General features: G+C 38.7%; 2 protein-coding genes across 4 annotated transcripts; one reads left to right on the top strand and one right to left on the bottom strand.

Annotated features, from left to right (window-relative positions):
* Positions 1-252: 252 nt before the first annotated feature.
* Positions 253-5,582, top strand: LOC103454254 (uncharacterized). 2 transcript variants are annotated; one of them, XM_008393845.4, is made up of 6 exons: positions 253-573; positions 2,789-2,881; positions 3,691-3,823; positions 4,226-4,505; positions 4,613-4,667; positions 5,089-5,582. In XM_008393845.4, the coding sequence occupies exons 1-6, from the start codon at positions 451-453 to the stop codon at positions 5,161-5,163; spliced, it is 759 nt and encodes a 252-aa protein (XP_008392067.1). In that variant the 5' UTR covers positions 253-450; the 3' UTR covers positions 5,164-5,582. The 2 variants fall into 2 exon arrangements, 1 of the variants encoding a protein (XP_008392067.1); XR_011575388.1 differs by having other exon boundaries at positions 295-573; positions 4,226-4,523.
* A 1,706-nt stretch (positions 5,583-7,288) lies between these two features.
* On the bottom strand, positions 7,289-10,453 carry LOC103454253 (FT-interacting protein 1-like). 2 transcript variants are annotated; one of them, XM_070812513.1, is made up of 2 exons: positions 9,998-10,453; positions 7,289-9,917 (listed from the first exon to the last, which is right to left on the bottom strand). In XM_070812513.1, exon 2 carries the CDS (start codon positions 9,870-9,872, stop codon positions 7,485-7,487), a length of 2,388 nt encoding a protein of 795 aa, XP_070668614.1. In that variant the 5' UTR covers positions 9,873-9,917; positions 9,998-10,453; the 3' UTR covers positions 7,289-7,484. The 2 variants fall into 2 exon arrangements, with proteins under 2 accessions (XP_070668614.1, XP_028949040.2); XM_029093207.2 differs by having other exon boundaries at positions 7,289-9,901; positions 9,998-10,452.
* Positions 10,454-10,772: the final 319 nt, after the last annotated feature.

The following is a 10,772-nucleotide window of genomic DNA, read 5'->3' as shown; positions in this document are numbered from 1 at the left end:
GATTGACGTGTGGTATTGAAAGTCAATGATCAAATTTATTGATTTTTAAAATTCAAGAACCAAAATGAGGAGTTGGATTAATGTCATGGGCTATTGGCGATGAAAATCATTCCTTTGTGTAATCAATGTGTCACCATTTCATTGGATTTGTAGGTTTCACAAACAAACTAACATAATAGTTAACCGAATCTTAACATAACGATCAAATTAATGTTCGGTAATGAATGTTAGAGACGAAATTAATTGGTTTTGAAAATAAGGAATCAAATGAGTTTGTTCAATCCGTCTTGTCGGGTCGGGTGGAGTCCGTATAACATTTGCGAACAATAATACATCGGCGTAGCGTAAGCGTAGGTTCAGGGCCGTGGGCTTCACCTCTGCTTCCTCCTTTTTGATGAGCTCCCTCCCTCTGCCTCCTCTCTGCGACAATCAATTCCAATTCCAACCAAAATGAACACCGCCATGAAAGCGGCTCTCACAAACTCCAAACTCAACTGCTGCATTTATGTGAGGGCCGCCCTCTTTCATTCCACCCCCGTCTTGGATCGTAAGCGACGCTCCTACTGGCAACCTGTAACTCTCTCTATCTGTCTATCTATATACATACATATATATATATATATATATGTATTTGTTTCTGGGTCAAGGTCCATTTTGTTTATTTTTGATATTTCTGCTAAAGTTTGAAACTTGGTGATTTGGGTTATTGGGTATGCTCACTATACGATGATATAAGATAAGAAACCAGAAACATTGGTATTTTTGGTGTTTTTTTCCTTACCCTTAATGATTGCCTCTTGCTTCTGTGCTTAGTTTGTCTGTGAAAAGTTAGTGGAAGTGAGAAATAGATGTAATTTTGTGGATTATGTTTCATTTTGTTCTGGGGATTTGATAAAGTTCAAATTTTGTTACCTTTGCCTGAAAAAAATGCATAGTTAGGATTCTAAGCTGAAGTTGATTGATTCATTTTTGAGTTTCCTGACCAATCAGGCAAAAGTTCAAGCTGAAGTTGATTGATTGATTCATTGCGGTGAAGGTTCAAGCTTTCGTCAAACGATATATTGTAAGCTATAACTAAAATGAAGATTTGCCCAATCTAATCAAGTAATTGAATCCCATTCAAACTATTAAAACTGCAATCTAAATTTAGACAGTATAGTAACTTGAAGATGTCATGGCTATGGAGTCGTTTGTTCTTCTCCTCTCTGTATTTCCAGAAATGCTCCAACTCTTGATAGGACGAGTTGCAAATGTAGAACTGGTGAATTGAAAGGAGAGATAAATGACTATTTATGCACCATAGTTTCCCAGAAGTTCTCTCCCTATCAAAGAGGAACTGCCGGCTAGAAGTGGAGAGAGTAGGATAGCCAACTCTCTCTCAGTGGTTATCCCAGATTTCAAATTTAAAGTCTTTTAATTTTGCAGAACTCCATTTATTCTTTAATGCCACGTCATAAATGATAAAATGGCCTAATTGCTGGAAGTTATCAAAATTTTAACCTTGATGCCAAAGGACATTTGAAATGCTGTTCAGAATTTAATAAGGTTTAGTTGAGATTCTATATGTTTATCACTTGAAGGGGTGTAGAAAGTTAGAAATGCCCGATAACTCATGTATGGAAATGGAAATGAGGTGTAGTGTATTTTCTTCGGAACTGGTAGGAACGTTGGTGCAAGGAATTGATCCTTATCATCTCGACGTGTGTGTGTGATGCCTTTTTCCTTTTCTTGAAAAGTCAATGGCAATTCCAAATTGTTAAATTCTATCGTCATCCATCTTCTCTAGTCAAATTCGGTCCATATTTCGGAATGCTCCTTGGAATGTATTCTTTTATGAGTATTTAGATACCATACCAATAACATGCTGTATTTTTATACCCGATTCTGTTTGTTGCCACTAATATGTGTCTCCAACTTGTTTGCAAATATATTGAATTAGGAAATGAGTCCAGAGACATTAGGTTTTAGCAAATGATTGTATAATGTTACAGATTGAAAGCTGCACTAATATCTTTGATGCAATATAATGAGATAACACACTATCTTTAAGACGGACAGTGTTAACAGCACACAAGAACACTCCCCTTTACTCTTAAAGCCTACATAAACAGCCCAAGCTGAGCCAACACATGCCTCAATCCTCTGCCTAGTTAGTAAATTTGCGTAATATTTTTTTTAAATTACTTCCTTTTCTCGTAGTCTTCCCAATTATGTGGGGAAAAACAGGTATTTTAAACCAACCGGATTATACTGCACGTTTGTATTATAACATTACAGGATTTTCTAACTATACTTCTCTGAAAGAGATATATATACAAGTACATACATACGTACATACATATATACATACACACACACACACATATATACCTCTCTTCATTGAATAGTATGCCCATAGTACCTGGCAACGTGCACAGGCATATATCATAGTGTTATAATAATCTTTCGAGCATACATTTTCTATTCACATTGTCAGGTCAGTGGGCAGTTTGTGGCACAAAGAGGGACCATGTAATCATCCTTAGGTTGTAGCTATGTTAATTTTGTTTACTTTTCTGCAGTTCAATTTTTTATTTCATGTTAACCAAATGAATTGATTGAGAGTTCTGTTTCCATCTAATGTGATGCTGTCCATTTCTTTACTGCACTAGATATGTAGGATGTGTCAAATTTCATTGTTCATCTGCATTCTTTGTTTTCTTATCCCCATTCTTTATCCTTTTGAGTCATAAGACCTTGTATTCTATTTCTTAATTCTGATAGTGGGGATGTATCTGTTTATTTGCAGAGATTCAACAACCATGGAAGAAGGTCCAGAAGGTTCCATGGAAAGCAAGCATTACTGAGGAATGTCAATGCTTATGCAGACTTCTTATTTCAGGTACTTCATTCTTCTTGTTAACTTGGTTTATATTATAATTTGAATTTGGTGATTGCCGTCACGTTTAACTTTCACCTGCTAATAATCTTCTGCCAGTGATTTCCAAATGCTATGTTTGGATGAGGGACCTCAAAGTACCAAGGAACTTTATACTCAATTGTTGTTTAAAATTCACTATAAGAACACTACCGTTGAACTACTCAGGCACTACAAAACTACTACTGAAACACTACTAATTACTACAAAGACACTAAACAAATGACTTCAAATGTTTTGCATCTAGTCATTTTCAAATCCATCTAAATTTTGTAGTGCATTCCTGACAAATTTAACCTAAGTTCCATGGGATGTTAAAGTCCATCATCCAAACACATTTAAGTGTCAAATGTGTAGATGATTCTTGAAGTTTCAGGAAAGAACACCTGTCCAATGGCAGTCCCCGAACACTCAATCCTTTTTTTTGGGAGAATACTTGTACAGAAATGATTCTGGCTGTTATACAACGCCTTCTCTCAGTTTCCCAGTTTTGATGATTATGATTCTGTGCGACAGCCTGTTTGTATATAGGGGGTCTTGTTGGACATGATAGTGTGGATTGACTTCTTTTATCCTAGTAATTGTTTCATATATTTCTAATCCTCATGGATTTCACGTCTTTTGTAATTTTGTCCTGCACTTTTCCAATGTATGCATAGGCGAACTTTTAAACATTTGGCTGGCAGTCTGTTTTGTTCTGTGAAACTTTTTAATTATATTGCAATTATATCTCTTTTCTTTAATCGCAATTATATATCTTTTGAATGTTGCAGAGTTGGCAGAATGAGTACGATGAGGAGGAGGAGCCATCATCAAGTAGAGGCACCTCATGGTTTAAAAAACAATACTCAGCCAAGGGGTCCAAAAAGAAGTCAGCCGATCAAGGAACCTGGAATTACGGAAGAAGTAAGGAAGTAGTTATGTAGAAAAGGATGTAGTAGATCTTGTAGAATTAGATATATGAGTGGCATGTGTTAAGTTGGGTTAGGCTGTATGAGCATGTATTCTAGTCGGTTCCCATTCTGGAAACATTCTACTCGTATTCTTGGTAGAATTTTCGTTGGAGCCTTTCATGTGGGCGCAATTGTGCCCTTTGTTCAACAGAGATCATTGGGTGTAAGTCTGCGGTAAATAGTTTACCTTTTGGGCATAGATTGTGTATCAGGGCTCTGAACGCAATTACAATAGGTGTGTTTTTCTAATGGCATCAGAGTGGGGCACCTTACATGTTCCTTGCATGATTGATGTTGTGTCCTGATTTTTTTGTTCATTCCATGCGATCTCAGTCCATTTGCACCGCTATTTCAGATGATTTCCGGTTTTGTGAAGAAGATGAAGACGTGGAGACCATTTTCCGATCCATGTTTGGTGGAAACAAATTTTATTACTGGTCATTCATTAATGAAGAGAATTCACAGCGGAGGAGCTCCAGTAATTACTCTAACTATGGGAGGTCTTGGAATTGGAGACATAACAATAAGGAAGAGTATCAATATGACTCTGAGCCTGAGAATTTGGAGTCAGATGAAAGGTTGGCCCTCGGGTTGCATGCTGCGGGCCCTCTGACACTTGATGATGTCAAGAATGCGTGAGTTCTTTTTGCAGGGTTGGGTTTTTACTTCTCAGTCACCCTTGTCCGCTCATATATTAATTTTCCCTATCATCTCACCCCAGCCCTACTTTTAACAATTTCAGATATCGAATCTGTGCGCTGAAATGGCATCCAGACCGTCACCAAGGTTCTTCCAAGGTAATCTGCTCTAACCATATCCTTCTTTGACTCTCGTTATATTGGGATCTTTAATGTGGAATGCCATGAGTAGTAAACTAAGAGAGTAATTTGGCTTATGATATTTAGAACTAGAGAATCATTCTATTTCACCGGACTTTTAAGTGGTGAATCATTCATGAGCACTATACTACTATTTACCTAGTATTTCCCAGCTAAGCTACACATATTGACAAAGCAATTGTAATTCTTTACTGTATTTCGGGTTTTGGGTCATTTACGATCAGTGGAATTGAAGATTTATTGCAAGTGGTTAAGATGATCCAACGCCTGAAATAACTTGAGCACTAGTCGCTTAGGTGGCCAATTTTGCTATTTTAGCAGACTCGTATAGGCAAAACTAGTTGTACATTGACTGACCAATTCATATATACTGTTGCAGGCGTCTGCAGAGGAAAAGTTCAAGCTTTGCAGCGCGGCATATCAATCATTATGCGGTAAATTGGCCGTGAACTGAGGATGCTCCAAGCCGGCTAATGTAGTGTAGTCACAGAGGTGGCTAGTAGGTGTAACATATCATCACATTTTTATTGAAGTTTGTAGTTTTTTAGCCGATTACGAGTGAAGCTCGAATTGGAGGTGACCAGGCTAATTAAGAATGGTGGTTTACCGTATGAAGGGGTTGTCGAAACTTATTTATGAAACAAGGCAGGGGTGAGTGCATGGGGGTTTCAAAGGGGCACGGCAGCCAGTACAATAATCATCCAACGATAGCTGCATCAGGCAGCTTCGCACTGCCGGAAGTACGTCTGCATGCTTTTAATTTATAATTTTTATTTACTGAGGTTGTAAGAAGCAGCATTTATTTATTTTTCGCAGCGTTGAGAATCTTTGAGATATAGAAAATAGAGAAATTCGACTATATTTTCAAGGAAATATGTGACTTTTTAATTGAGGGTTTTTTTTTTTGGTCGAAGGGTTACTTTATTAACAAAGCACAACATAAGAGCAACTCCAACCACAAAGGCAATTACTGCCTTAGTAAACAGTAACTACGTGAGTGTATATTCACCCTGTAAATAAATTTCTCCTTCAATTAGCATTAGAAATTTAATATTATAAAAAAAAAATTAACCCAGATTGCACCGGCGGCTTGGTTTGGTTTGGTTTTATTTATTTATTTATTTTTTAATGGTTATACCAAACCGCATCAACCTTAATCGGTTCCCAAAATTCTTAGGGTGCGGTTAATCGACATGACCCACATACATTTAATTTTATTTTTTAATAATAATTAATACGTGTAGTAATATAAATGTTTAGTTATTTACGAGTTACCATGTTTTCGTCACATGAAAACAAAACCTAATTAGTTTAAGAGTCCTTTTGGAGAAGAAAAAGATGGATCATTTGGAGAAGGCAACAACTACTGCTTTGGCGCTCTCCTTGAGATGCTTCATTTATGTTTTTCTTTGAGCAATCACTCATATTGGTGATACATTATGTAGCTTTTGGAAGAGAAATTTGTTATGTATTTTCATCTTCACATAAACCGTGAACCGATCCAAACCAACCCACCACTACCGGTCAACCAACTTGATCGGTTTTAGACTCAGCTTGGTCGGTTTCAGTTTGCAATTATAACCCAACCAACAAGGTCGGTTTGGTTTCACTTTTGGCCCAAAACCAACCCCTACGCCCACCCCTACTTTCCACAACGAGCCCAATGAATTCAAAATTTAATTTTTAGGCTAAAGTACCTAACTTAACAACATTTTAATATCATTTTGAACTGGTCACAACATTTTTAAACATTTCAAATAAGTGCCCAATCTATTGAAAATTTGACTTCCATTAAACCCTAATTACTTTTTCCACTAATTGTACATGTGACAACAATGTGTCCCTTTTTTAGGTTATATGGACACTAAAATAATAATATAATATATATAATATGGAACTTAATGATCAAACGTGTATTGAATTGAAATGAAAATAGACCCAAATTGAAATTACATCAAGGTGGCAGTCTCGTAACAAAGAAGAGGGCTAATAATTTAGATATGGATATGGACATTTCATCCTTTGCTTCGGCTAATAGTAGCTTAGAAACTGCCAAAATGTTATGAACCCTGCCCTTGGACACCTATTTGTTCCTTATTGTAAAGAGGGATGTAAATAGATTTTCACATGTATGTAAATATTGTTGCATGTCATATGTGTGTGTGTGTGTACATATTTACATATATTTAGAACTTTCTCTGTGTTTTATACGGTTTTAAAACCTGCAAAATCATGAGGACACCCTCGCTAGTTTACTAGTTTGTTCAACTTTTTTTTTTCTTTAATGCTATTATTTTGCACCCTCTTAAAGCATTTTCTGTATCCGTCAAAAAGATTGGCAAGGCTAGGCCCTTTTCTTTACTCAGTATACTTCCTCACTTGTTAATCATCGTTTCTCTAAAAATAGAATCGAGATGGGATTATTACGTGTGACTCAATTTTACATCTAATTGTCCAAAACATGCTAGTTTTTAAACCATACTACATATGGTCCAGTGCTATTCCATTTGTAAGAGGTCACAACTCTCAAGTCGTATAAAAAGAACATAAACCAAATCAAATAAGGCTATGTACACAAGTTCTCAAACACAAATGAATGTAACACGCTCTTTGCGTGTTCATAATATGCATAAATCCTCAACAGAGCAGTTCAGCATAAAATTTTATCGCCTTGTTTCCAAGAAACTTCACTTTAAACAAAACAACCATCAAACAACAAATACTAGAAAATCCATGTTAGTTAGATAGTATTTTCTTGTCCAACTCCTCGTGATTTCAGAGCATGCTATCGGCGCAAGATGGCAGTCTTCTGAAGAAATTGCTTGGGACCGAAGGTAGCTTGCTTCGGAATCTAGGATGCCTTAGCCAAACAATGCCTGTAGCCAGAGCAATCATCTTGAATGGTGTCACGTAGAGCACCACAGCGGCAATTAGACACAAAAAAACGAACAAGCTGCTTGCCCTCGGGTCTCTCCAGCTGAGCACAGCCTGGAATCTCTCCCCCTGTGTTGCAATGTCTCCAGCCACCGTCTGAATTCTTCCTGCCACACTGCGCAGTCTGTCATACCTCATTCGCACCACATCTTGTGACTTAGACGTAGGGAAGGTGTCAAATTCTTCATCCATTTCATCCGGGTGAACTGCCTCTGCCCATGAGAGTTTAGTGTCCATGTGAGGCGGATGCCTTGGACGGAAGCGGAAATTCCATAGTCCAACGAGAAACATGTAGAGAAATGTAGTTGGCAGGATCAATTCAGGGTAGCAGATCAGTAGGAAAAACAGGAAATGGACTAAAACAGTAGTGACCGGGTTTTTCCACTGACGAACTTCACCTAGCCACCTGCTCATGGAGATTAGACCCGAGAAGAGAGAGACAATCCTGAAGAAGTTAGCTTTGCTTCTTCTCATGCTCCACATGTGGGAGTCTACATCTAGCATGTACTCGACAACCTCTTTCCTCAGCGGCGGTTCAGCTCTTCCAAGTCTCACGGCTACAATGTTCATTGCCTGATATCTCAAACTATCTAGCTGATTTACAGTGAATGGATGAAGATAATGCATTTTTGGCAGCAAGGGGTGGCCATAGAGGTAAATCATATTAGTAAGTGAGAGACAGGTAAATCTTACTGCTAATTGGAGCTCCCCCATCTTTTTCAATCCGGATGGTTGTAGGACTAGAAGCGGATAGGAGTTTGTATAAATTCGATCCATTTCCAGGGTTGATAACCGAATTCTTACCTTGCCAATTCTTGAGTCATTTTTAGCTCCGCTGCCAGAAATCGGTTTCTCATTCACACCGAGGTGGCAGTTGTCGAAAACTCCCAGTGTGATCACCGTGCAAGGGTCGTAGACCTCCCATGTATATTGTTCATTCCACTTGGGACTGAAGCTTTCGATGATTGTTCTGGTCCTCACCCATTTCTGCCCGTACTTGGCTATGCAGTAAGCATCTGTTGTTGCTTTGCCATCCTTGTTCTTCATCGGAAGAAGCCCTTGGGCACTTAAGATACCTACTTCAAGAATCCCAATTGGCTGCTTCCATAGCTGCCTGGCAGTAGGCCTCACGTCGCTTATGTACAAGGTCGATTCATCTAGTACATGGTAAGCACCCTCAAGACAGACTCTGAGATGGACCCTGGTCGAAAACTTGAGCTCATGTCTCTTGTCTCCCTCCAACGCACCAAAACCAAATTTTTCAAGGTTGAACCAACGAGAATGGACTGGCCTGTGATCCAACCGCCTCTCAAAGATTGTCAGCGGCAGGCTTATTTTTCCCACCTGTTCATCTTTTGCGGCACTCACTTTATTTTCAACTGTAAGCACAAGCTGTTCTTCAAAAGGCTCAGCTGCTACAAAGATCAAATCTTCGTTCCACATGGGATTAGGTGTCCTGGTTGGAGATATCTTTGTTTTAAGTGTTTGATTTCCGACATGAGCCTTGATGAAAGCTTGCGGTAGTTGGCTTCGATCATGTGGCTCCACATCCTGAGCTTCAATTACATTAACTCTGAGGTACCACAGCTTCGGCGAGACATAAACCTTGGAGCGAATGCTGAAAACTCCCTCTCCGTGAACTGAAGCAGCATCCGAGTGCCATGCTTCTGGGAAAGCTTCATCAGCTTGTGTACCCATCCAAACTGCAAGCATCACCTCTCCTCTAACCTTAGTATCGCCACGGCGATCTTCTAATCTGTACCATTGAGGTGCCAAAGGGCTATCTGGTGGAACTCTAGTCGGCACCTCATTCATGTCAAATACCACCTTCCCAACATTGTCATCTCTTGCCACCATCTCTCTATCCCTGACATAAACTTCGAGTATCGAAGACTGAATCTTCTCTTTCGAAAATGCAAATACTTGCTTCCATTCAGGGTTTGTTTTCTTCTCAAAGTGCTTTGTTTTGCCCTTGTAATTCCCCAGCTTCACTTCTATATAGGGGTCACAGCTTCCCGTCACGGGGTTTGTCGGAAGATCCTTGGCTTTTTCAACTCTGACATATAGATAAAACATCTGCTCAACAAGGTCATAAGTGCTCGTAGCTCTTTCGCTGCTTATCCACCCACCTCCGCCGCGAACTCCTCCATGTGGCCATCGTTCCCCAAGCCGGGGCTTTGTGTCCTTCAACTTGTAGTCTTCTTGGTTAGGTGCTGCTTGTGACTTCATTGGTGCAACTTTGAATGCTTCTCTAGTACCTAAAAAAGCGCACACCTGTACATCAGTAATAATTATAGAAGATATGCTGCTGGAGATGAAATCTATTTCAGATAGAGAATTCAAGTTCCTCTTACCTTAGCACACAAGAAACACTTCAATGCCAAGAATTGCCCTCTTGATAATCTTCACCTTCTCTGTTAGATTTGTATGTTCTAGCCGACGATTCTTGTCTTAGCGTAAATTCGCTACTGTGAATTTGAGCTGTTTCCGGCTTTAGTAATGCTTAAGGTACAGTACTCTTGAATTCTGCTTCTCTGGTATTAAGAGCCACCTTCTACAATCAAGTCACGTAATCCTGCATTGTCTTGTGTTCAAACTTTTTCGGAATCTGCCACCTACACTACCAGTTTGGAATTGCCTTTTTGGTTGCTGTCATGTAAATTAAAAAGTAATTGTTGTTATATTTGATGGGATAAAGAATGATCAAAGTTTTGATTGAAAATTACTATAGCATGGAGGAAGTGTGATAGTAAAGGTATTTACTACCTAGAACCACTATTCCGACTCTCTTAAAAGCAAGTTCAAACGAGACTTACTAACATCCAGTTGTAATATTTCTTTATTATCATATTTTGCTATGGTGAGCCCAAGCTGCAACTTAAATTTTTAAGCAAATACCATATGTGTTAGTCAGTCTCGTTTGAACTTGCTTTTGAGAGAGTCTGAATAGCGATCCTCTTTACTATTTGTATACATAAATTTTTGTAATGAGTAATGAATGTAAAGAAAGCAAGAGTTCTGATTAGTTGTCCAGAATTCTATATTTCTGGATAGAGACTAACGATGCCCCACTTGAGAGGACAAAGATGATCTTTTGAACTTCAAAGTTTCAAAACATTGCGACTTTAG

This window comes from Malus domestica, chromosome 14 (genome assembly GCF_042453785.1).
Source record: "Malus domestica chromosome 14, GDT2T_hap1".
NCBI lineage: Eukaryota > Viridiplantae > Streptophyta > Magnoliopsida > Rosales > Rosaceae > Malus > Malus domestica.
The sequence above is the reverse complement of the archived record's forward strand: the minus strand, read 5'-3'. Positions and strand labels throughout refer to the sequence as shown.

Coding starts and splice junctions, on each gene's coding strand:
- LOC103454254 (XM_008393845.4), top strand. CDS start 451: ATGAACACCGCCATGAAAGCGGCTCTCACAAACTCCAAACTCAACTGC. Junction 574..2,788: donor GACGCTCCTACTGGCAACCT/GTAACTCTCTCT, acceptor GTTTATTTGCAG/AGATTCAACAACCATGGAAG. Junction 4,668..5,088: donor GTCACCAAGGTTCTTCCAAG/GTAATCTGCTCT, acceptor ATACTGTTGCAG/GCGTCTGCAGAGGAAAAGTT.
- LOC103454253 (XM_070812513.1), bottom strand. CDS start 9,872: ATGAAGTCACAAGCAGCACCTAACCAAGAAGACTACAAGTTGAAGGAC.